Source organism: Thamnophis sirtalis, unplaced genomic scaffold (assembly GCF_051295495.1).
Source record: "Thamnophis sirtalis isolate CommonGarterSnake01/CBP01778 unplaced genomic scaffold, rThaSir2_p1.2 scaffold_7, whole genome shotgun sequence".
Classification (NCBI taxonomy): Eukaryota; Metazoa; Chordata; class Lepidosauria; order Squamata; family Natricidae; genus Thamnophis; species Thamnophis sirtalis.
This window is the reverse complement of record NW_028261387.1, coordinates 36,496,927-36,522,547: the sequence shown is the minus strand read 5'-3', so window position 1 is coordinate 36,522,547 and position 25,621 is coordinate 36,496,927. Positions and strand designations below refer to the sequence as shown.

Below are 25,621 nucleotides of genomic sequence, written 5' to 3'. Positions count from 1 at the left end.
TAGCAATTTTATTTCAGCACACAAACAAATCAGGAACTATAGAATATAATGTTTGGTGTTTATGGCAAGTCAAACACATAAGATGGCTATTATTTGTCACCCTAGTTTTGTTTCCTAATTGCATTTGTTACAAATAATCATAGGACATTTTATTTCAAATTCATAAAATAAGAGTTAAAATTGGTAAACACTTCAAATCAAACTTGCTTTAAACTCACTGTCTGCTTCACCATGGTCAATTTCATTCTTGTTGCATTTAATAAACAATAAATCAACATCTTTAAAAATACCCTACATAGCAGTTGTATCCTGATTATATTCAATGACCATTTGGAATGTAAATATATTCTAATATGCATAAAGACCTACATTTATTGTGTGACCCAACCTGCTGTATTTCTCTATATGTAATTAGGAACCACTCTCCCATTTATTGATTGCCAAGAAAAAAATTAAGTTATATTTAGTAAGCAGCATCTTTTGATTTTTCTGAACAAGAAAAGGAAGAAAAGAGGATGCCAGTCATTTGTAAATAAGTCAGAATAACTTTGGGAGCTGTCTGAGTTGTTTTACATCGAGAAAAGTGCCTACTAAGTTAACATTTTCTGCTTGATTTAAATTACCAACAGAGGGAGTTTGTGGAATTCCAGTCACAATGTGAACATTCAGATTTTCTTTGTCTGGATGCTGTGTAAATTCTGCTTCTCCAGGCAAAAGTTTCATTTTTGGCTTTAAATCCTTTAAAAAAGGGTGCGGAGGTTCATTAGTTTGGTGCAGGATTCTTGGTGGCAAAACAGCATTTGTAACATTTCTTAAGATGGGCCCTTCTGAATGCAGCAGGTGACAAGACGATTCAGTTTGTGTTGGATCAAAATTAATCTGCTTCTCACCAGTTCTTTCAGAATAGCCTTTCCAGGAAGCAAAGCCCTCTAAAACAGGGTTGAAATCCAAGTGCAGAACAGACTCTAAGCTCTCTTTGCTCTTGTAGTTCCCAGATGGTTGCTCTTCTTCATCATCACTACCATCATTGCTTTGTAGAAGGCCATACTTCTTCATATATCTCTTGGTTGCAAAAGACATGTTGCCAGGTGAAATTAAACCAAGGCCCATCAAAGACTTCTCTGTATTTGTTTGCAGGAGAGTCTGTAAAGATGAAGTCACAGAATTTCTCTGGCTTGAATGATTTAAAGAAAGCTGTGACAGTTGATTTTCATTCAGGTACTTGAGAGCAATAGCATTTGCCTCTATGCTCAGGTCTGCTCCAGTGGGAGTTAAGCCACTCATACCAACATTAGCAAAAGAGATATAGTTTAGTCCTGGTACTATTGCTTCAGGATTAATGCAAGCCAATACACTAGAAAAGAAAAAGACACATTTAAATATTTCTGCACATTACCATTTATTCAATTTATTAATAACCAGCTGGTCATAAAGTGTGAATATACAATGAATGTCATCTGTTTTAGTATCCATGTAGTTTCCTAATTTGACAGCTTTAATATGACACATTAATTTGTTCTCATAATGTCCGTGAAATTTATAAAATGATTAACTTTAGTAGAGATTGTTTGTCTCTATCAGGGAAATTTAATATGGATGGTCTGATTTGTATGTCTAGGAGCAGCCTTTTATTTCTGTCCTTTATAATGTCTTCCTGTCCATAAGAAAACCATTTTGATTTGTTACATAGAAAAGAAAAGAAAATACTATGGTATATACAATGCAAGTCATGATTGAAATAAGAATGCATTTGTCCAGATTATTTCATCTACAAAAGTAGATAGGTAGAATTGACAGACATTTAGCCTTGTAAGCTTTTTAAGCAATTCTATGCAAAGGAGAATTTACAATCTGCTCAACAGTAACCCTGATCTCTAGATAGCTATCTGCAAAAGACACCTGTCACAGATATTTCAGATTATTAGGCAGATATAGATGCATGGATACTCAGTCATTTGTGGCTTTATTAAATATTAAAATTTTGCAAATTTTGATTAGTTTTTCATATAGATAGGCCAGATTTGCATAGACAAGACTGTAGGAAAGAAATCAGAAATATAGTTTTCATTCTCATTTCAAATTAACAATGGTTTAATATTGCATCCAAATCCTGAACTGGAAATAACTTTAATGCTGGGCAGTAAAAACCAAATTTCAATCCATGAAGGTTGAACACAGTAACAATGCTTTACTAATAGTCAAGGCTATCCAGACTTTGTTCTGGGTTGGATATTACAAACTTTTGCTCAAGAAAAAAAAACATCATTAACTGATTTGTTGGTTATATGCAGCTCAGAACTGTACTGATTGAGGTACTATATAAAACCTAGCAATAAATAAAAATCAATAAATTGCCATTACCCAGCATTCTCCACTTTGTGTACATTGCTCATCTTCTCAGGAGAATCAAAATTTACTCCAAGGTTTCTTAATTGCTTCAAGGTTGCATTCAGAACACTATCTTTATTTCTTAGGACCATGTCTGATGTTGAGCTTCTTTTTTGTGCCGTGTTTATTTTTAGGGATGAAATGTATTCGTCTTTAATCAGATCCTCTTTCAGAGAAGGACTGCTTTCATCAGAGGATTCCTTCAAAAATCGATTTACCTGACCCTATAGAAATATTACAAAGAACATAAAATTACCGGTAGATGAATAAAATTGCTGGATGACATCTCCATAGGAATTCACAGCATGTTGACAATGTATTCATATTACCATAGGAAAACCTGTTAGCGATTTATTTCTAGCTCTCAAATCATAGCTGCACAACTAATGTCATTAGCTGATAGTTAAACAGATTTTTGTATAAGTCTTTAGAATATATACATTTAGAAATAATCTGTTCCAAGTTTTCATTTGAAATATCATAATTCTGTTTAATTTTACATAATCATGCAACTTACTAACCTACTATTTTGTCCCACACCACTTTTTTAAAGAAATAATCATGTATCTAGTAGAATGCAGTTCTGAAATATTAACAATAAGCTGGATATATCCTATTGAGCACTTTAAGAAAAGCATGGAAATTCAAGATGCATGGATAATAAAGACTTTACTATGAAATACTTTTTTAAAAAAAATCAGAAGTAATTTATAGGGCCAGCACTGTCTAACAGTTGAATTTAATAAAGTTATATTGAGCAAACAAAACTTACTAATAAATCCTGATACATTTTTTGATCATCTGGTGATACATTTGGTGGGGTAGTAATGGCAGAGTCAAAATTTTGTTTATCAGTTGGTTCAAAATTATTGTCAGTTTCTTCTGACGGACTGGTTTGCAAACATTTGTTACCATTTTCATTCTGCAGTGAAGCTTGGTCAATTCCTACGGCAAGTGGTCCATTACTATTAGTAAAAACATATATGATTTTAATTAAACTAGCAATACATTTATCATTGTAGCAGAATTTACATCTTAAACTAGATATCATATTTTTCCAGTTCTTTAAAAGTATTATCAAACTCTCAAATTTCAGAACATTTATTATGTTTTTAGATCGGAAATGACTTAAGTGTTCATCTTCATTTACTGCAAGCAATATGTTCATAATCATGACTAGAAGGTAACAGTAGTATCTCCATCAGTATATTACTTGAATATATGAACCATGTTCCAGTTATTAAAATAAATATGAATTTCATATTTTCTGTTGAATGTTTTATGTGGAACTGCATGTGTCAAACAATTGTTTAAATCCAACTTTTCTTCTGGGGTGTATACACGATTCATTTTGATTATCTGTGCATGAAAAATATGTTTTTTAAAAAAAAAATTTTTATTTCCATTTTTATAACATACAATCATGTATACTATACATAGCCAGTATCATATAGTATTAAATAATTACATCAGTTCCTCTTATCAACAATGCCCAGAAAATAAAAACCCATTATAGCTCTTCTGCTCTCCATACACCTCTTTCTTCTACCTCTCTCCAACTTCCTATCTTCCCTCCATCAGCCTTTCCTACTCTACTTCCCCTTCCTTTCTCCTTCTCCTCTCTCTACATTCCACTCCTCCTTATCCTCATCCTCATCTTCCCCCCTTACCCTCTCTCCTATCCCTCTCTTCCCATCTTTCTTCTCCCTTCTGTTTTCCACTCCTCCTCTCATTGGTGTATTTCTGCTTCATATCAATATACTTAACATATCCTAGTTTTAAAGAAAATAATAATAATAATAATAATAATAATAATAGTAATGAAAATATAAGAGAAGACAGTATACATGTGGAGTCAAATTACATTAAAATCTAACACGTCTCGTCAAACCTGATATATATCCCTCCCTCCTACCCTCCCCCCCAAAGCCTTCCCTCCCCCGACTTCCCAGAACCCATACACGGTATAGATCTTTAACAAAGACAGTCTAAAATATATTGGAAAAAATAAAAAATTGATAACATCTTTACATTGAACTTAGCTCCTCCTTGCTAAGCTAACTTTAAACAATTTATATCATTCCTGATCTTAATCATAAGCTATCTGGAATTTCCTAGTCCCATAATCAATCCATTTTTTCCAGTCTTGTTTATATCTCTCGTTTGATTGGTCCTTAAGATATGCAGATATTTTAGCCATCTCGGCTAAATTTGTGACTTTCAATGTCCATTCGTGAATTGTAGGCAAGTCTTCCTTCTTCCAGTGTTGCGCCACCAACAATCTTGCTGCAGTTATTAAGTGCAAAATCAAATTAATCTCTACAGCTGTACAGTCAGTAATTATACCTAACAAAAATAACTGAGGAGTAAACTTTATCCTTTTTTTAAGAACATTTTGCATAATCCACCATATTTTTATCCAAAATGCCTTAACCTTTTGGCAAGTCCACCATATATGAAAATACATAGCATCGAGAGAACCACATCTCCAGCATTTGGGTTGTAAATTCGGATACATAGAAGCCAACTTTTTAGGATCCAAATGCCATCTATAAAACATCTTATAAAAATTTTCTCTCAGGTTTTGGGCTTGTGTAAATTTTACATTTCTTACCCAAATTCTTTCCCACATTATTGGTTCTTCAATATTTTGAGCCCACTTTATCATACAGTCTTTAACTAATTCTGTTTCGGAATCCATCTGTACTAATACATTGTATATCCTCTTTATATGCATTAAACTTTGATCTCTTATTTGTTTAAATAAGTTATCCTTGACTTGCATGAAACCAATTTTTGATCTGTTTTCCACCTGGCCTGTAGCTGTCCATACTTAAACCATGTTTGAATTACCTTTTCCTCTTTTAATACATCTAAGGATTTTAGTTGTAATACACCCCTTTCTAGGGTAAGAAGCTGTAAGTAATTATATCCTGTTTTTGTGCTATGTTCATATTGTCTATTGCATGTCTAGAAATTGCCCACATGGGTATCTTATCATTTAATTTATATTGATATTTTTTCCAAACCCGCAGTAAAGCATTCCTTAAAATATGACTTTTAAAAATTTTGTCCACTTTTTTGTTGTATAATAGGTAAGCATGCCAGCCATATACCAGATCATACCCCTCGATATTAAGTATCCTATCATTAGTTAAATCAATCCAATCACTAATTACAGATAATGCTACTGCATCATAATATAATTTTAGGTTGGGTAATTTCAAACCTCCCCTCTCACGCACATCTTGCATTATTTTTAGTTTTACTCTCGGCTTCTTTCCTGCCCGTACAAATTTATTAATACCCTTCTGCCATTCTAGCAAGTTCACATCTTTTTAAGTATAAGTAGCATTTGGAAAAGAAATAAAAATTTAGGTAAAATATTCATTTTCACTGCTGCTATTCTTCCCAGCAAAGATAACTGTAACTTGTCCCATTTTTTCATCTGTCTGTATACTATGCCAAAGTGGTTCATAATTATACTTATATAATTTCCCATTTGAGGTTGAAATATTAACTCCTAAATATTTGACCTTAACTGTTTCACATCCTATCATTCCTCCTAGTTCTTCCTTTTGTTTAGTATTCATATTTATAGCTAGTATTTTTGCTTTCCCTAGATTTATTTTAAAACCTGACACTTGGCCGTATTGGTTAATCATATTCATTAAGATCATACTAGATTCCTGCGGTTGGTTTAATAGTATAACCAAGTCATCCGCAAAAGTATGCACTCTATATTCTTGCTGCCTAATCTTAATTCCCTTTAAACCCTCCAAGCCCCCTATTTTGTTCAACAGTATTTCCAAAGTTATAATAAACAGTAATGGAGACAAGGGACAACCCTGTCTTGTACCTTTTTCAATTTGAAAAGGGTCTGTTAAACTTCCATTAACTATAATTTGAGCCGTTTGCTGTTGATATATTGCTTTAATTGATTGTAAGAAACGTTCTCCTATTTGCATTTTTTGCAGTGTTTTCAACAGGAATTGCCAATTAACTCGATCAAAGGCTTTCTCAGCATCCAGAAATATGAACGCGGCAGGAATTTGGTTATTCTTTCCCAAGTATTCTAGTGCATTAACAATTAATCTTACGTTACTTCTCATTTGTCTCCCTTGAATAAAACCTGTTTGATCATTATGAATCAATTGTTGAATAACCAACATTAACCTATTTGCTAGTATTTTAGTGAAGATTTTATAATCTACATTAAGTAATGAGATAGGTCTATAGTTTCTTGGTTGAGTAATATCTTGGTCTTCTTTGGGTATCAGGGATATAAAAGCTGTCTTCCAAGATGGGGGTACCTTACCTTCCGTTTGAATCTTATTAAATAATTCCTTAAGAGGTTCTACCATTTCTAATTGTAGATTTTTATAGTAAGCCGCTGTCAAGCCATCTATACCAGGTGCCTTCCCTGCCTTTAACTGCTTAATTACCTGTAAAATTTCCCCCGAAGTTATTGGTTGATTCAGTCTTTGCCTCTGCTCTTCTTTAACTATGGGTATTTTTCTTTGTCCAAGTATCTCTCTATATCTAGACCATTAATTTTGTCACCCTTGTACAGCTCTGTAAAAAATTCCCAGAAGACCTTTTGAATCTCACCCTGTTGAAACACTTCTTTCTCTCTATAGAGCAATTTAGCTATGTTACGAGATTTTTGTTTTTTCCTAATCTGATACGCTAACCATCTGCCAGATTTATTTGCATTACAAAAAGTATTATGTTTTGCATATAACAGACTTGTGGCTACCTGGTCTGAGATCAGCATATTAAATTGGTCTTTTAATATGGCAATTGCTTCTTTAATCTTTATATCTCCTGGTTTTAAAGTTAACTCTTGCTCTTTCTTCCTAATTTCATCTTCCAGTTCTGTTCGTTTTACCCCTTGTTTATGCCTATGTAATCTATTTAGATTTATCAAAGCTCCTCTCATATACGTTTTACTTGCATCCCATACAATTTCCATAGATGGTCATATTAAAAACAAAATATTCTGTTAACAATTTTTTACATTCATTAATGTATTTCTCATATCTGAATAAATTTTCATTCAATCTCCAAGACCTTCTTGCTTGTGTCACCCCTCCCAACTCCATCCAAACTGGATTATGATCTGATAAGACTCTGGCAGAAATCTTTGTCTTCTTCACCCTAGAAAGCAAGTCATTAGTAATTAATATGAAATCAATTCTGGAAAGGGATTGATGTCTATCAGAAAAGAAAGTAAAATCATATTCTTCTGCATTTCTTTCTCGCCAAATATCTCTCAGTTCGAAGTCATCCATCATATCGAAAAAGGACTTAGGTAGTTTTGCTCGCATTTGAGTATTTGGACGAGAAAACTTCTTATCTTTCTTAGTGTCCAGTCACCCAGTAGTATGCAAGACCTATAATCCCACTGTACTAATTTGGCATGAAGTTATCTGTAAGATCCATCTTGTTATTGATTGGGAGCATATATTCCCAGTAGCAATGTCTTTTTCCCTTCTAATACCAGGTCTATTACAATATATCTTCCGTGGGGATCTGCTTCGATTAATTCAGCTTTCATGTCCTTTCTTAAGTATATAACTATACCATTTTCCTTCTCTATAGCAGAAGCTATAAAGTGTTGTCCAAATCTTGTATTAATCAGATATTTTTGATCAGTTGATCTAATATGAGTTTCTTGCAAGCAAATTATATCATTCTTGAACTGTTTAAGATAGTGATATATTTTCTTTCTTTTCTGTGGAGAGTTTAATCCATTGACGTTCCATGTTAGAAGCTTAGTTGTCATCTTTGGTTTCCTGAAGCTTTTTTAGAGCCACCTGGACATCCTGGAGTTTAACCTTTGGCCTGGCCGCTGCTTCTAAGCTGGTAACTGTAGCATCTTGGCTGGTGACAAGTGTTTGTTGTGATTGTTGTTTTTTTAATTGTTGATCCATTCGTCTGGTAATCACACGGTTTGGTCTTTGTTCCATGGCTCCTTGTACTTCTGAGAGAGAAAGATGACCCATCCTTGTTGATAATTGTGTAGTTTGCTGTCTATCTTGTCCTTCTTGTTCTCTTTCTCTAGGTCCAGGTGGGGCGGGATGTCCAGCCTTCAAAATATTATGGTAAAAATCTCGAGCTTTCCATACTGAATTAAGACGATATCTTTGCCCCTCAAAAATGAGTGCTAGGCCAAATGGTGCATCCCATCTGAACTGTAGCTGATGATTTTTAAGCTCTTCAACTAAAAAGGCATAGTCTTTCCTGGATCTTAGCATTTGAGGTGGTATCTTTCAGAACAGTCAGTTCCTGACCCCCAATTTGAAGCTTGGTTTTATAGGACTCTTGCAATATCATATTCCTCATGTCTCTTGTAATATGGTAGATCACAATGTCCCATGGAAGCTGCTTCTGCTTCGCCAGCCAAGAATTAGCGCGGTAAACCTTATCAATTTGCCAATCAAAATTACCCCCTGGCCTTCCCATCAGGCTATCAAAAGCTTCTGAAAGAATCTGTTTCAAGTTTTCCTGATTGTTTTCATGCAAACCCCTTACTCTTAGTGCAAGTTCCATTTGTCTATGCTGTATCATAATAATTTCTTTTTCAGCATTTTCGACTTTTTGTTGCGCCACATCTATTTTCGATACCAAATTAATATTGGCATCATTAAGATCTTCTAGTCTGTCTTCAATTCCGGAAACATGTTCTGTCAATAAACTAACAACCCCCAACATATCATCCCTGATCTTCTGAACCCGGGTCTCAAGTTTATCAGACAGTTCCTTATGCGCAATGGATATCTCTTCTTTGAGTTTTGTTTCCATCGTAACTGCATGATTTTTAAATGCATCAGCCAATTCCTTCAGAAAAAAATCTTTAGTTAATGGCTCCCCCGTAGGGGGAGGAAGCAATGATGCAGTTTTGTGCCAGGGGCGGGTGAGCTGCCAGAACCTTTTGGAGCCGGGGGTGGGGACCTTTTGAGTAGGGTTTTGCTTAGAAGCCATTCCAAGTTTCTTCTTCAACCAATTAATAAATCTCTGCTGGCCAATTATACAGCTGTTAATTTAGTATTAAATCACTTCTTTCCTTTGAAGTTTTAAACTCCGTAGAAATTCAACGGATGAACAGTGTTACGAAGCCGCTCGGCGCCATTTTAACTGTCTCTTTAGTAGGTAAGTTATCAGAAGGAATTCTTGTAAAAATGAAGCTAAGGTTTAATACAAACAATTAAAAGTTCACGTATACAGGGTCCGCTCACCTTGGATTCAATAAATCAAATTTTGTTCTGAGGATTTGAGTGTTGCTTTGCACTGCAAATTGCAGCTGGAATTCCCGGCACGGAGACAATTCTGCCCTCGGCTGGCCTTCCCCCCCTCCCAGAAACAAACTGCGAGGGTCGGTTGGCACGTTGCCCGGCAGAATGGCTCACCTTATCTTCTTGCCCGAAGAAAAAGGTAAACTGTCAGATGGCTGATGGATTGGTCATCTGACAGATAACGCGACCAGGATTTGGGAGCTGTAACGACCAGCTCACATCAGCAAGCCCCTCCCAGCGGAAGTCCCGAAAAATATGTTTTTAATTACTCTGATCTTACAGATAATTTTATTTTATGTATTATTCCTGACCAGAACAAGAAACATGAATTGACAGTTCCTTGCAAAGCAAGTCCATTGTCAATGCCTGTATACTGAAAAAAGTATTCAGATTGCATCTGTTGGTGTTTTCCTGACTATAAGTTGAGGCTTCCAAGAAAAAGAGACTAGAAACCAGAGCATTCACAATCACATAAAGGATTCATGTGAGTAAAACCTCTCATTTATGAACATACTATAGTACCAAAAATATGACTGGGATATGAATGAGATGAACTGTTTAAATTGTTCCCTCCCACATTTTTCACAATTGATGCTATTCCAATTTTTGAGGCCTACTGAGACTAACAACATTGGAACAGATCTTCACAAATGGAATACAACCTTTAAAAGCAAATTGAGAAACTGCCCCTGCTGGAGATAGAATTAAAATATTGAATCTATATGCTATAGAAGTTGTTATATAATTCATTTAAAGTAACTACTATGAAGAGAATAAGCTATCTCGACTCAAATCCAAACACTATTTTTGAATCAAGCTGCTTTTGAATCCTATTCTTAGGATTAAAATGTTAGATTTTCAATAGGAGGCAAATATAGAAAATATATAGGCAACTTATTTTGAGGTTTAAATGCATAAGATATCATAGTGCCGAACAATTAAATTCACCCAATCCAGGCTGCTATCTACGAGCAATATATTCTAGAATATAGATATAGCAATATAACATTGCTATCTACGAGCAATATATTCTAGAATATAGATATAGCAATATAACATATTACTGAAAGCACAAGAATAGAGCTAAACCAAGCCAATTTGGTATTCATACTACAAGTCAATTAAAATACTAGCTTCAGTTCTGAAAAAAACCCTCACAGGTGACTTAAACATAACAAAAGATTTATGCAAAATTTAAAAGAAGTCAGAAAGAATATTTCAACTTTATAAAAAAAAATTACCACAGGCCTGCAGAAGACTGATTAGTTCCTCCTTCAACAATATGGACACTATCAACAAAGCTGGGTATATCAACAGCTTTTAATGAAGAGGCAATGCTTGTTTGACTACTGTCCTTTTCTGCAGTCATAGAAATAGTGATGTCTTCATTGGAAATTTCAACTTCATCTTCTTTCACAGACTCTTTCTTGTTTTCCAAAGGGGTATTCCAAAACAAGCTGGCACCTATAGGAAGTCAAATAAAAATATTGTGCAATTTAAACTAGGCTGCTGCACTATATACTGTATGTGATGAATATCTTGAAACAACTTTGCACCATTTACAATGTACTTACTCCATTACTGATATAAACTAATCTGTTTACGTACTAGCTAATTCTTATTGCATGTGCAACATTTGTTAATGTGAAAATGTGAAAAATGGCAATCTATCACCAGTTTGTCTTTGTATGCAGTGCTGGTTTGTAATCCTAAAACTGGCATAAATAATTGTAACCAGGGATGAGGGTTCTATGATCCCATTACAAAATACCGCTTTAGTAATTGATGTCCAATGTGTCAAAGTGAAAATATCATAGCTTGATTTAAAAAAAATCACTAAGTAGGTTTCTGCAGAAATTAATGGGCAGCTTCATCAGGAGCTATGAACAACCAGAATAAAATGGTTAAATGCTTAGCATTTTCCCCTGAGTTTAGTGCCATTTAAAGAAAATGTACAATAAAACATTACCTGTACTCACTGCAATGCTGATACTTTTCTTCATGTGTAACCCTGGAGAAGACTGGGTTTCCATGGCAACAAATTCTACTTGCTTCTCAGACTGTACACTATTGTTTTCTAGGGATCTGGAAGCACAGGACTGAAGAGTTTGTGCCTCTAAAAGCTGTTGGATCTGTAAACAAAATCTGTGTTAATTGAACTGCCTGGATAAAAGGGGAACCAATTAGTATAAATTACCTGATAACAATTTATCCTACATATATTTAAGACTGTTTTCCTTTCTATTAACTACATAGGGCAGTGTTTTAAAGCCCCTTTTATAATACGATCTTCTTATGTGGCACCATACCACAGCACACAGAAACAGGTAGTGGAAATTAAAGAAAATCATTAATTTAGCTGGCTTCTGTTTAATATTGACTTTCCAGCATAAGAAATATTAACAATAAAAACACAAGTTACATTAAAACTTCTACTTTCTTCAGAGATTGAAACAGAAACTCCCAAATTCCAGCTTGAAAATCACACCAATCATGTCAAAGAGCAAATATAATTATATATTTCAGTAAGGAAATAGATCATTGAAATAACACAACCAACCTGAGCCTGTAGCAGCTTGATTTGCCTATGCTGTTCACCAAGAATTCTGTAAACATCTGAAGATAATTCAACCATTTCATTATCTGATACTGTATTTGTAGCAGGAAGATTCATACAAGCTGAATGTGTTGTATATGGCTGTGCATTACCATGATTTACTGGAGATGGCATTCTTACTGCAGCGGATGTGTTATTATTAACAGGAGAACAATTCCCTATTATTCCATGATGGCCTACATTAATATGGCTACTTGCGGCATACCCTGGATTGCAACCATTTACGTATTCTTGATTCTGATGGAACATTAATTTTGTACTCTCCTGGGTAGGACCTGAATGATTTTCAGGGCTGTCATTACATATGCCTTGCCAAACATTTGCTGGACTGTATTGTATATGGCCATACTGCTGACAGTTGCAAATACAAGGAGAACAACATGACGGACCTTGAATTGGTACCCGAACTCCCAGGGGTCTTCCTAGGTAAGATGGTGATAGTGTACAAGCATGCCAGGGATACTGGGAAACCAGAGGAGGTTTATTAGATTTTTGTGCCGAAAAGCCATTAGTAGAAAGTTCTCCTTTCTGTGGAACATCATCATTATTTGCCAAGGGTCTTTCAGAAGGAATTGTGCATTGATGCAGGGATGTATTTTGTGGAAGTTCATTACAGGATATTGAATGAGAAGAAGTAGGTATGCAGCCCCTTTTAGCTTGCGAGCCAGCTGGGCTGGGCTGCAGTTGTAGTGGAGATTGCATTCCTTTGTAAGGTTTTAAAGATGCAATCCTGTGTTTCAGAGGATTTGGTACTTGCTTTGGAGGAGGCTCTCTGGCACCCGAAGCAAAGATCTGTCTTCCAGCATCAGAGCTCTGAGAGTGCTGGGGAGCATGCGCTACAGAGTATGCCATCTTAGCAGGTTGGTGTACAAATGAAGATTGATTTTTAATCACAGCATGTTTAGATGTTGGTACAGATTCTATGGAGATGCCTTCAAGTACAATGGACAATTCAGGAACTGAAGGATGGATCTCAGTCATCTGGAAACCAAAACAGTTCAAAAATAAAAAATATGTATGAATTCTTAGTTTACCAAATTAATCTGAAGTATTTTTCTCTCATCAGCTACACCCTGAATAGAACTTAGTGCAGAGAAATAAAGTAAGGTGTAACAAAAGTATGTCTCTACCATGAGGCCTAAAATAAGTGCAAGGGCTTAATGTGAGGAGAACATGACGAAAAAGACACTGTAAAAATGATTTACCCAATGTAACACTCTAAAACTTAATGTTTGCAGCTTTGGGTTTTCTATTACTGATTCACTTTGAGTTTAGAAATAAGAAGAAACGCCAGTTCAATTCAGTTGGCATTCATTTAAGTTCTTAGTAAGCATATCAGTATATCCACACTTTTACTAGCTCTTGTGTCAATATGGTGTGAGAACACCTCCCTATTTAATTGAGTCAAGTAATTTTGCCATGGTTCAGCTAGTTTACTATGTTTTGCATATTCCCACAGCATAGTTATGCAGAGTCCTAAGAAAGTGCCTTTTTCAAACTTAATTTGAAGATAAAGCAGCAATAAAGGGTTAAGAGTCCTGTAGTACAACCTAGTGGCAGGATTATGACATAACATTTATTTGTAAGAACTCTGAACCAGAATATGGGTAATATTAGTTACTCAAAATAAATACTGTAAAGCTAATTTACTGTGACTGGTTTCAGGCAAGAAATCTAGAATATACCGGTTGATTGATGGGATGAGGACGGGGAAATGGTCTTGGAGATGCATCATCTTCCACACCAGAGTCATGATCACTGACAGAAAGTTTATTGGGTGAGCAATCTAGGGATAAACTATAAAAAAAATAAAATTTTATAAAGCTAGTAAAAAATAACTTTGTAATTTATTTTTTATTCCTGTAACATATTACAAATAATCATGGGATTCACAGGGATTTTAAATATTCTTATATGCAATATGCCATTTTATAATATAGCAGTTTTAAAAGAGTGTCTGCAACTCATTGACATGTCATGGCAATTTACACATTTTATGACCATTATTAAACAAGAGAAAGCTGAACAACTGTTTGTAAACAATTCAGGTAAAGCATATACATTTTATTGTATCTTAATTTTTTAATTTTATTTTATTAACAAATATTACATTTGTTTCTTGGTTACAGGAATAGTGTTTCTCCTAATACAGTCTTTTCATGAAAGGAAATTTATACTGTGAGATTAGAAAGTAAAATCTACAAAAATATAAATACACACATATTGCCTGATATATCTTGGGTAGTTTACTTTTGGATAATAAATTACAACACATTGTATTAATGAAATGAGTAATCTAAGAAATTCTACTGTCTTACAGTACAATACAATAGCAGAGTTGTAAGGGACCTCGAGGGTCTTCTAGTCCACCCCCCTGCCTAGCTAGGAAACCCTATACCGTTCCACACAAATGGCTATCCAACATCTTCTTAAAGACTTCCAGTGTTGGGGCATTCACAACTTCTGGAGGCAAACTGTTCCACTGATTAATTGTTCTGTTTGGAAATTTCTCCTCAGTTCTAAGTTGCTTCTCTCCTTAGTTTTCACCCATTGCTTCTTGTTCTACCCTCAGGTGCTTTGGAGAATAGTTTGACTCCCTCTTCTTTGTGGCAACCCCTGAGATATTGGAACACTGCTATCATGTCTCTCCTAGTCCTTATTTTCATTGAACTAGACATATCCAGTTCCTGCTACCATTCTTCATGTTTTAGCCTCCAGTCCCCTAATCATCTTCGTTGTTCTTCTCTGCACTCTTTCTAGAGTCTCCACATCTTTTTTACATCATGGTGACCAAAACTGAATGCCGTATTCCAAGTGTGGCATTATAAAGTGGTATTAACACTTCACGTGATCTTGATTCTATCCCTCTGTTTATGTAGCCTAGAACTGTGTTGGCTTTTTTGGCAGCTGCTGCACACTGCTGGCTCATATTTAAATGGTTGTCCACTAGGACTCCAAGATCCCTCTCACAGTTACTACTACTGAGAAAGGTACCACCTATACTGTGTCTTGTCTTGTCTTATCTTGTCTTATCTCCTACTTTTCTGAAAGATATATTTCACAAGGCAGCAGACAGGAACTGATACCTACTAATTATTCCTATTGAAAATCTTTATTGATGCAAGATACTGTAAAAACTTTGGAAGTGATTGAATTGTACTGAAGCAAATAAACATTACAGATTATTTGCAAGGAGAATTTTACAAATGACTCACTTGTTTAGGGAAATGTTTTTTGAAATTTTGCTGAAGAATTCTGTTTCTGCATTTATCTTTTGTGAGTTCAGTTCAAACTGGATAGGGTATTTATCTGAAGGTTCTACTTCCTGAAATGAAATAGATATAGATACTAAGCCGGACAGTCAAGTCACAACAAAAGTGCACCTCTGTACATCATTCATTTCAGGAACAATAGTGGTGCTGAGTATTTATTGCCTGAAAGATTTTTGTACCTATATGTAGGGGATTCATGACTACTATAGAGAACGCCAGAAGTAAAAAGTTAAAGAACATTATTGCTGCAATTTTCTAACAATCATATTAGGTATATTATAGAGGTACTGAAGTATTTTTATTTGCTTCCCAATCTTCTTAAGTTGTTCTCTACAGCAGAAATAATTACTATGCTGGTAATCAGAAAAATGATGCAAGATAGTTAAAATAACTATCTATTAATCTTTCCAAATTGAGAACAATTATTTACCCTTTTCATCAACAGCAAGAATCCCACAAACTTAGTTTTCAGTTTGGTTCAGTAAAAGCAATCGTTAAACCTTTTAGAATATGTAAAATATTCAAAATGCAATTTTTCTAAGATCTGGTTGGCCCAACATCTTTTATGATTAGTCTTGAAATAAAAAAAACTAAACTATTCTTTTCAGATCCCATATTTTTTCTTTTTTTTTCTTCACACAAAAATCTGGTAGTTGCTAATTCTCCACCTATATTATTTTCTTTTTAAGCCTACAAGATAGATTAGGATAAAAAGAATGATTAACTCAAGGGTAAATATCTCAGGTTAAGTAATAATTTAAATCTACCCTCAGTCTTAATCCTAAATTTGTTCCTTCATGGTGAAACTTAAATAGCAGCTGTTACTTTTGGAAGAAAGTTCTATTTAAAATTTCTAAAGATTGTCTTTACTGGAGTGTTAAGGAGATTGGAAGCCATAAACAATACCATTTCACAATTTGAATATATATGCATTCTAGTTCTTGATATTTTGATCTTATAAACAAAGTAGGGCCATGCTATTTCATATCCAGCATGACAGGAAGTCAAGCAACTTACTTTGAACAGATGTAATGTTTCTTTGCATGTAAGTAGCTGGAAATCTAATTCAGTACGCCCATCATAAGGCAAGCATTCATAAAACTTTGGATCTTTATGATTCAGAGCAAAAAGAACTACAAGAAACCTTCCTGTTTCAGAAAATACCCTAAAGAGAAGAAAAATATTCTGTATACAAAGCAATGCAAAAACCACAAATTCAGAATTTCCATGCAACAACATAAATTGTTCACTGCCAAGAGTCAGTGAAAGAAATGGTTATACAAATTGAATAAACCAACAAACCAAGTAATTATAAATGTTGAGCCAAATTTAGCATGTTTTTAAAAAATATAGTACAATATTTACATAACCATGCTACAGTCTCAATCACTGTCTGTATTGCATGTCATCATTTATCATAAAACGATTAAACAGTAGAAGTTACATTACATTCTTGGACTACCGTACTGTGCAAAACTTATAATTTCTCTTACAGTTTGCAAAGCAATAAATGCATGCAAATAGAATGCTGGATGATGCCATCTAATCCCAAATGAATTTACTCTGTATTTGCAATGGGGCAAGCAAAGCATTGTTCTGTGTTCATATAAAATACTTAACTCTTTAACACAGCCTCCAACCATTTAAAAAGTTTAGCTCAGATCATGTTTTATAAGACCTCTCCAATAAGATTTTATACTGGGCATGGGTATCTGGCTGGGTTTATAAAAAGTTTTATCCCACTTTCTAAAACAGCATAACACAAAAACAATACAGGACATTTCTATGATCTATAAATCTGTTTTACTTATTCTTGCATAATATGTATACATTATATATGACAACTATATTTTGTTCTTTGTGAGGTACTTTTTTTAAAATTGCCCAAATATTTAATAGTATTTTATGCTATCTACCAATTCTCATTTGTTTACTATTTACTGTTAGTTTTCGGAGTATAAAACACACCTTTTCCCTTAAAAAAGAGGCTGAAAATCTGGATGCGTTTTATACCTCATCCCCTTCACCAAAAAGGCCATGCAGAGCTTTTAGGAGCCTTGCAGAGTGCTCCTGGGGGCTGGGGAGAGCAGAAATGAGCGAAAAACAGGCCGTTTTTTTTTCTCACCCCCCCCCCCCGAGTACTCTATAAGCTTCCTAAAGGCTATTCATGCCTCTTTTTTTGGCAAAAAATGGGCCCATTTTCACAAACAAATGGGCCATTTTTTGCTCCCCCACTCTCCAGAAGCACTTTACAAGCATCCTAAAGGCTATTTGTTCCTTTTGGGGGGGGGGGGAAATACCAGGCCCATTTTCACGAAAAACAGGCCGTTTTTGGGAGGTCTGCAGAGTGCAACAGCTTTTTTTTTAAATTTGCCTCTTCAAAACCTTGGTGCGTCTTATACTCTGGTGCACCTTATACTCCAAAAAATACGATATTTTAACTAGTTATTTTAATGACCTTTTCAATTATACATCTTGCCTTTTTTTAGCAATAAAAGATAAAATAATATAAAAAGCCAATAAATTTAAATTCCTATTACTGTAACAGTAAGAAAAAAATCCCTATTACTATTAATTGAGAAGAACTAATTTTAATTATAATTACCTCTCTTGGATTGATGAGCTGTATAGGTATCGCAGACAAAAGGTCCAAACTTGTGGATTATGAATGTGAACTAATCCACTCAACCAACTAGAGGAATAGACAAGGAAAGATATTTCTGAACACTCATATTACAACACTTGCATATCATATAGAAATAAAATATGGACTGAATATCTGAGGTAATCTGCAAATGTACTGCAAATATTTGTTTTAATACAAATTCAAATCAAGAAACTTTTTATGGAAAATAGCTCATCACCTAAATACTTACATGCCAATCAGTGGTAATGTGCATGCTTTGGGGTCTGATTCCAGAATTAGTAGAAGTTTCCTTGTTTGATCCATTGAAAGATAACTGCAAGTAAAACAAATGAGGTTTCTTTTACAAAGAAAAAAATGATTTTAAAGAAATGAAAGAGATTTCCAAACTAGCAAAAAGCTTTTGCCAGAGAAGTAGCAAATAAAGGAGATAAACACAGGAATGAATTCTTCATATTTTATATGTAAGAGAAATGTACAAGCTTCACACAATAGACTATACATACAATGTTAAGAGAACAATTTTGTGTAATTTTTTTTCAGTACTCTTCTGAAACAAAAATGGTCAGTGCATATATTTTACCCAAAAGGAATAGAACAATGTATTAATTAAGTTATTGATGGAAATTACTCTTAGAAATGGAGAAGTCAGGCAAGTGGCAGTTTCACATATTAATTAATGCATTTAACATTGCCATCATCCTATGAAAACAATTCCAGCAGCTTTCAAATGGTTAAAAAGATTTTAAAAAATCTACCCAGAAAAATAAAAACCACCCACATTTTCTGACTGAAGGACCAAACATTTAAATTATCTTTACAGCTGTCGTAGTGATGTAATCCTAGAATTGCCTCATTCTAGGCCTGAGAAAGCAAGTGACCCAAAGTCAACCAGCTAGCCTTATATCTAAGACAGGACTGGAGTTCAGAGTCTCCCAGTTTGTAGTTTGATGTCTTAATCACTGCAACCTGCCCTAAAAGAATAAATCCTTGCAATATTATTTTGAAGCATTTCATGAGTCTGCCTGTACAACATCCTAGGACTGGCCCAAGGTCATCCAGATGGCTTTGTCTTTAAGACAGAATGAGAGCACATAGCCTGCTGTTTCTAGCCCAGGGCTTTAACTACTATTTCAAACTGGCTGTTTAATTTCATTTAAGAACCGGAACCCTTAGAAAGCATTTAATGAAAAACTGCACTCTTAAATGAATCACAAATAATGGACATTGCCAATCTCAAATTAACTCACCCATATTTGTAAGTTCCTTGAATATGTGCAATACTCATATTGCTACTTAGGTTTCTAGCAAGGGCTGTAGGAATTATTGGGATAGCCTTCACAGGAGTGCATTTTAAAACATTGGCCACTGTAACTGCTGCCCAGTGAAAATCAAAATTTAAGTTGTCCATATTCTCCATTGAAGAGATGTGAACTCTTAAGGTTAGCAGTTTGGAAAGTTCCAAAGAATCTTGTCTGCTCAGATTCTGATGCAGTATCTATAGTAAGAAAGTATCAAAATGAATCTCAGATAGAAGTATCATTAGGAGATGTTTAAAACAGGGAACTTCATCACCAACAGAACAATTTCTTAGGCATGCTTCCATGTTTTCAACACAATTGAAAAGAACAAGCAAAACAATAGGGATGATATTCCAATTGTTCTTATCTCTGCTTCTGCCATCAAGGAGAGTGTCAGAAAATATGAATGATGCAGAATATTGAGAAGAGTCTATAAGGATAGTTCAATTATGCAATCATTTTTAATAATATAGGGGTATAACTAGAGACTGAAATATTATACAGTCAAGAAGAGGTATCATCCTAAAGAATAAAAAGAATGTTCCCTCAAATTCTTACCTTAAATGCTAAGTTAAAATCCTCAAAGGTGTGTACTATAGTATCATTTGATGAACATTCCCAACAACCAATTCTGCATGGAATGAAAAAGTCTCCAGGAAGAGGTGCTATGGGAATTTTTCCCAAACCATTTGGTTCTTCACGACCAGGATCAAAACGGTCTACTGTTAGCAATACACGTTCACCATCTATACCAGGAAATTAGGATAATTAGTATGCTGACAATTTTTATTTCAGTTATTACCCCTAAAAGTTTACCAGTGTCAAAATCAAGACAAATTGCTCAAAAGAACTGGAATGACTATAACTTTGCAGATAGAAGGCACTCAGAATATGGTAAAAAACAAAAGGTCCAATTTTGACTCCATGTACTCCAACAGGTCCTCAATATACTCTACAACAGGAAAGAATACAAATGAAGACACTTCTCCAACTCATTAAAAGAGATGCAATTTTGCAGGACTCACATGGTTGTTTCAAAAGCAGTTTGTAGCCCGGCAGGCCTGGGGCTGTTGACCTCATTACTGAGGTCCAGCCCCGATTAGATTGGGTGCATGGTGATGTTTTAAATTGTTTTCTTTTACTTTTTTTACTAATTACTTTCTTTTGTTCTGTAAGCCGCCCGGAGTCCTCCGGGATTGGGCGGCCTATAAATCCATTAAATAATAATAATATTAATAATATTAATAATAATAATAGTTTCCTGTTGTCTTTGTATATACACATGCTTCAATTTCTTTCAATAAAATAGTCTTGCTTTGATTACTTAAACCTTCAATTCCTTTCCATATAAGAGGAGAATATAACTCTCAAATAAATCTAAGCTGTAGAGAAGCATTTTTGAATCATTTATATGCCCAAGGGACTGAGAAATTCAAGATAGTCATTTATTACTAAGTAGAATCAGCTTAGTCATGAAACACATAGTCATAAATAATAGATTCTAAGTTCAGTACAATGTTTTCTATTCCTTGGTGTTATGTCACAAAAATCATGTTAAGAAGAAATAAGTTTATAAGGTTTACTTATTCAATCAAAAATAGAATAATTGCATACTTACTTTCATCTACTGCAAGGGTGCCAACTAAAAAACAAGTGAATGGCTTTTTTCTACTTTGCTTTGCATGACGATGGGCAAGCCGCAGTGTTTTTTCAGCAATTATTACTTTGGGATTTCTAAGAGATAACAGACACAGAATTTACTCTTTATGAACATACCATACTAAGACATTCCGCTATCCCCCAAAACTATTAATTACAAGCAAAAACAGTTGAAGAAGTAATTTCAAGCTGTCATATCTCAGTCACTTTCAATTTGATCAACCACAATGCATTCCATATCCTGAAAATCACTTAGAAGCTACAATTGTTCAAGAAAGCAGTTGCAGAGATAGTAAATGCAGGCATCCCATGTAAGAACTTTACCCACTGAGCTGCATTGGCTACTAGTAAGATTCAAGATTCAAGTAAGATTTTATAGAGGACAACTCAAATGTTGTCCTCTATAAAACATTTCATAGCTTGAAGTCTGATTATCTTGGGACCTATTTCTTCTGTTGTTTTTGCCCAATTGGTTAGATGTGCTATGGTTGGCACATTTATGCTATCATCTTGTGGGATTTAGGAAATATACATCTTCTGCAACTACACCAATTTATAGAACAGCATTTCCACTGTGGTTTGTATGGCACAAAACTTGTGTATGGACAAAATCGAAAAATTACAGCTCTTTCAATAGGCCCTGAGTAGGATGAGGTGATGCATTTCCTGACAGAATATTTTGACTTCTGATTAGGATGTTTTCTCCCACTGATATAATGCATTTATTATTGTTTGCTCTTTTCTTATGCTGATATTTTACACCAATAGGTAAGCCTCTCAGAAGAAGTGGCCTAGTAGTAAAGACACTTGCCTCCCATTTGGAAGAATTGAAAGTTCAATTCTAGATAAAAACAGATATTTCTCAGCTCTAAGACAAAATATCTGCTGTGAACTCCGTATAGGCATCATGAAGATCATTCGGGTTCAGTTCCATTCAGATGCCCCAACTTTACCGCGAATTAAATTACAGGTTCGTTAAAAAAAAGTAAGCCTTTCAGAACAATTTCAGTGATTGAAAAGGCACGCAAGTTGATAAGTGAAAAGGCTCTAAGAGCATCATTTCCAAAATTTAACTTTTAATTCATTTTATTACCTGAATATAGTCATATGCACTTCTTCCAAGTTACACACCAAGAAAATCCCTGTTTTAATGATGACATTCTGTCCTTTACATACAACAAAGGAAACTTTGAATTTTCCACAGTCATATGCATATGTAATGATATATTACATTATATTACCTAATAATAAATAATAAACTGGACAGAAACAAATACAGTATTATTTAAAGTTCCCAATCTCTGGTAGATGAAATGAAGAAAACCACTAAAATATTTGTGCTCCCAAACACTCTCTATAGTGTTGAGCCTAAAAGATTACAAATCTTACCTATAACTTAGGTGACAAACAGTGCTTTCTCCAATAGGAGCTGGATTCCAAAGTGCAAATTTTGATGCAGGAAACATAAAGGATGGCATCTTTCCCCAAACCCCTCTGAAAGATAAAACAATTTTATATTTACCACATTTGATTTCGGTATAGTTAGAGAAAAAATGATGACCAATGTTCAGATATTTCATTTCAGTGTCCATAACTATATACTGTAAATAAGGAACTATTTAGTCTGCAAATTCCAGATAGCCTACCTAACTACTAAACAAAACTACCAAATCAATATTACAGGAAAGAAACAAATTATCTTCAGTGTAAATATTCATTCTCCAGTAGTCTTTAAAACCATTGCATCTGAACAAAATATCAATACCTTTGGTTTTGAGATTCAGGAGAAATTGTTTCCATAATATGTAAGTATGAAATTTGAGTTTTCTACTCTGTAAAAAAAGTAACACAGGAATATTAATTGGCATTAATTTTATTTTTTCAGCAAAAACTTTTATTTTTAAGTATCACTAATACTAAGATCTATTTTAGTTTCTGCATATTATGCTTCAGCAAATATAACTATAATTTACAATTCCTATAAATTGTAGTTATATTTGTATGTTGCAAATATGTATTTGTATGTTGAAATATGGCTTATTGTTCATATTTCCTATTCATATAGCAATAGCACTCAAGACTTATATACCGCTTTACAGTGCTTTATAGCACTCTCTAAGCAGTTTACAGAGTCAGCATATTGCCCCCAACAATTTGGGTCCTCATTTTACCCACCTTGAAAGGATGGAAGGCTGAGTCATCCTTGAGCCTGGTGAGATTCGAACTGCAAAATTGCAGGCAGCAGAAGTAGCCTGCAGTACTGCATTCTAACCACTGCGCCACTGCGGCTCATTCATATAAATTATGAATAGGAAATATGGACAATAAACCAAAAGCAGGATTCGTTGTGAAAAACTGTTGAGTGATTTTCCAGATTTCTAATTACTCAAGAATATAAACTGGCTTCACTTATAACCAACTTGGTAACAAAAATTAAACTAATGCAACAATGCTCTGTAATCATCATTAAACCTAATGCACAAAGAAAACACTTTAATATAGGCTATCATAGTCATGTCAGGTTTCTTGTTCAAATTATGAAGCTAATATTCAAACAAAACTCCAAATTTCATAAAACTGGGGAGATGAGATACAAATGAAAAGTTCTTCCCAGTGGCGGGTGCCAGATCCCGTCATAACTGGTACGCTACGACAGGGCCGGACGTCCACCTCAGGCATGTGCGCTGTGCACGCATGCACACATCACCGCCCTGCGATGGCCCAGCTGCTTGGCGAGGTCGCGTAGGTGCCATACGCTGTGCACGCGTGTGCAATCGGCCCGTTTCCCTCAAAAAGAGGTAAGGAACGTGGGCAGGCAGGTGGGCCCAATGAAACACCGTTCTGGTACAGTTGGCTGCTACTCGTTATGCCTGTACCGGGCCATAGCGCCCTGAACCCACCACTGGTTCTTCCCCTAGGAAAAGTACCGTAAATCAAATAGGATGGGAATGCTTATTGGAGGGAATATTCAGATTGGGAATAGTTTATATGAAAATACATTTGGAATTGTGTTTAACCATCAGCAGAATATGGGTGAGTAATGTGCCATGCTATTGAGAAAGGAAATACTATTTTAGCTATGTTATTTTTTTTTATCTAAGGATCAGTGCAGTTCTTGATTCAAATGACAACATTTTCAATTGGTCAGATTCCATCTAAGGTATTACATCTAGTTGAATAAATGTGAGACATTTGCAGCAACTTTTGGTTCAGTTTAGGAACCAAATTACTATTTAGCAAAAGGAAGAATTGAATAGTGAAACCAATTAGTAAGAAATGTGATAACCTCTCAATTGGATGGGTTCAGACTGAGGCTGGACATCCACCTAGCAAGAATGTTTTAATTTAGAGGCTATACTGAACAAGAGATTGAATTCAGTGACATAAAAGCCTCCCAGTGAAATTACAAAAAAGATGCTTCCCAAATATCACCAGTTGTAGAGAGATAACAGATGGCTACAAAATCTAACCAAATATGAAACATTGATGAACATACATGTCCCCAGATCCCAGACCTTTAACTATTAAGGCAATTGTTTCAGATTATTTCTGAAGCACCAAAGCTTGTTTTGATATGAGGGTGGCAACAAATACATTTAATAAATAAAATCTAATAAATATATAACAAAAAGCATACTCTGAACACTTTCGATTAGGTAACCTCATTTGTAGCCCCATGCGTTTATACCATAATTTGTTGCGGAAAAGCTAATTATGAACAAAATTGTTCATGTTCAATGTACATTGTTGAGAGAGGAACAATCCATATGTTGGCGAATTACTGAAAGAACCCACTGCCGATAACAATATTTTAGCCTCTCGTTTATTTTTCTGCCAACAAGGCAACATCGCGTAACCAGTAAGAAGTGAGGGAAAATAAGTATCCAAGGCCATAGACAAGGCAATCCCACGTAGAATAAGAATCGGAGTTTAATTTCCCCGGGTAACTTCAGCGCCGAGTAACCTAGTTGAATCGTTACTGCAAGCCTCAACCCGTTACTGCAAGCCTCAAGCCTCAAGCCAGGCTTACATGAAAAAGGGAGAATTAAGAATTATTTACAAAAGGAGGAAAGACAAAAGCCCTATAGATATGAAGCGAAACGATAAAGATGAAGAGCATTTGTACAAAAAATAAAGATACCCGCCTCAAGAGCAATATCGCCCCATTTACCTCACAACTATCATTCAGACTCCGTTTTTATTCCCGGGTCGCTAGAGGCAGACACAACTTGCTTAACAAAAGCAACTGAATTCTCATTCCCCTCCTGTTGTGGCGGCTCCAATGGCGGCACAATCAGCCAATCCGAAGTCCTTCACGGCAACTCGGTTTAGCCATTCCACTCTTCGAACAAGATATTTCCTCCGCCCACCACCCTTTTGGAATCGTTCCTTTAGCGTCAATCAAAACCATCGCTCCCGCCTAATGGTTTGTCGTAACCAAT

General features: G+C 35.0%; 1 protein-coding gene across 2 annotated transcripts; it reads right to left on the bottom strand.

Moving 5' to 3' along the window:
* Positions 1–428: 428 nt before the first annotated feature.
* Positions 429–25,416, bottom strand: STIL (STIL centriolar assembly protein). 2 transcript variants are annotated; one of them, XM_087719705.1, is made up of 17 exons: positions 25,351–25,416; positions 22,945–23,011; positions 22,569–22,673; positions 21,139–21,254; positions 20,079–20,266; positions 19,470–19,717; positions 18,452–18,535; positions 18,181–18,267; positions 16,593–16,740; positions 15,519–15,628; positions 13,989–14,100; positions 12,247–13,284; positions 11,656–11,818; positions 10,928–11,150; positions 3,161–3,353; positions 2,362–2,612; positions 429–1,354 (listed from the first exon to the last, which is right to left on the bottom strand). In XM_087719705.1, exons 2-17 carry the CDS (start codon positions 22,977–22,979, stop codon positions 538–540), a joined length of 3,918 nt encoding a protein of 1,305 aa, XP_087575831.1. In that variant the 5' UTR covers positions 22,980–23,011; positions 25,351–25,416; the 3' UTR covers positions 429–537. The 2 variants fall into 2 exon arrangements, with proteins under 2 accessions (XP_087575831.1, XP_087575832.1); XM_087719706.1 differs by lacking the exons at positions 13,989–14,100; positions 15,519–15,628.
* Between the last annotated feature and the right edge of the window lie 205 nt (positions 25,417–25,621).

Excerpts from the sequence above, each read along its gene's own strand:
- STIL (XM_087719705.1), bottom strand. The coding sequence starts at position 22,979 with ATGGAAACAATTTCTCCTGAATCTCAAAACCAAAG. Across the intron at positions 15,629-16,592 it reads AAACATTACATCTGTTCAAA|GAAGTAGAACCTTCAGATAA; the intron begins GTAAGTTGCTTG and ends ATTTCATTTCAG. Across the intron at positions 11,819-12,246 it reads TCAAGCTGCTACAGGCTCAG|ATCCAACAGCTTTTAGAGGC; the intron begins GTTGGTTGTGTT and ends TTTTGTTTACAG.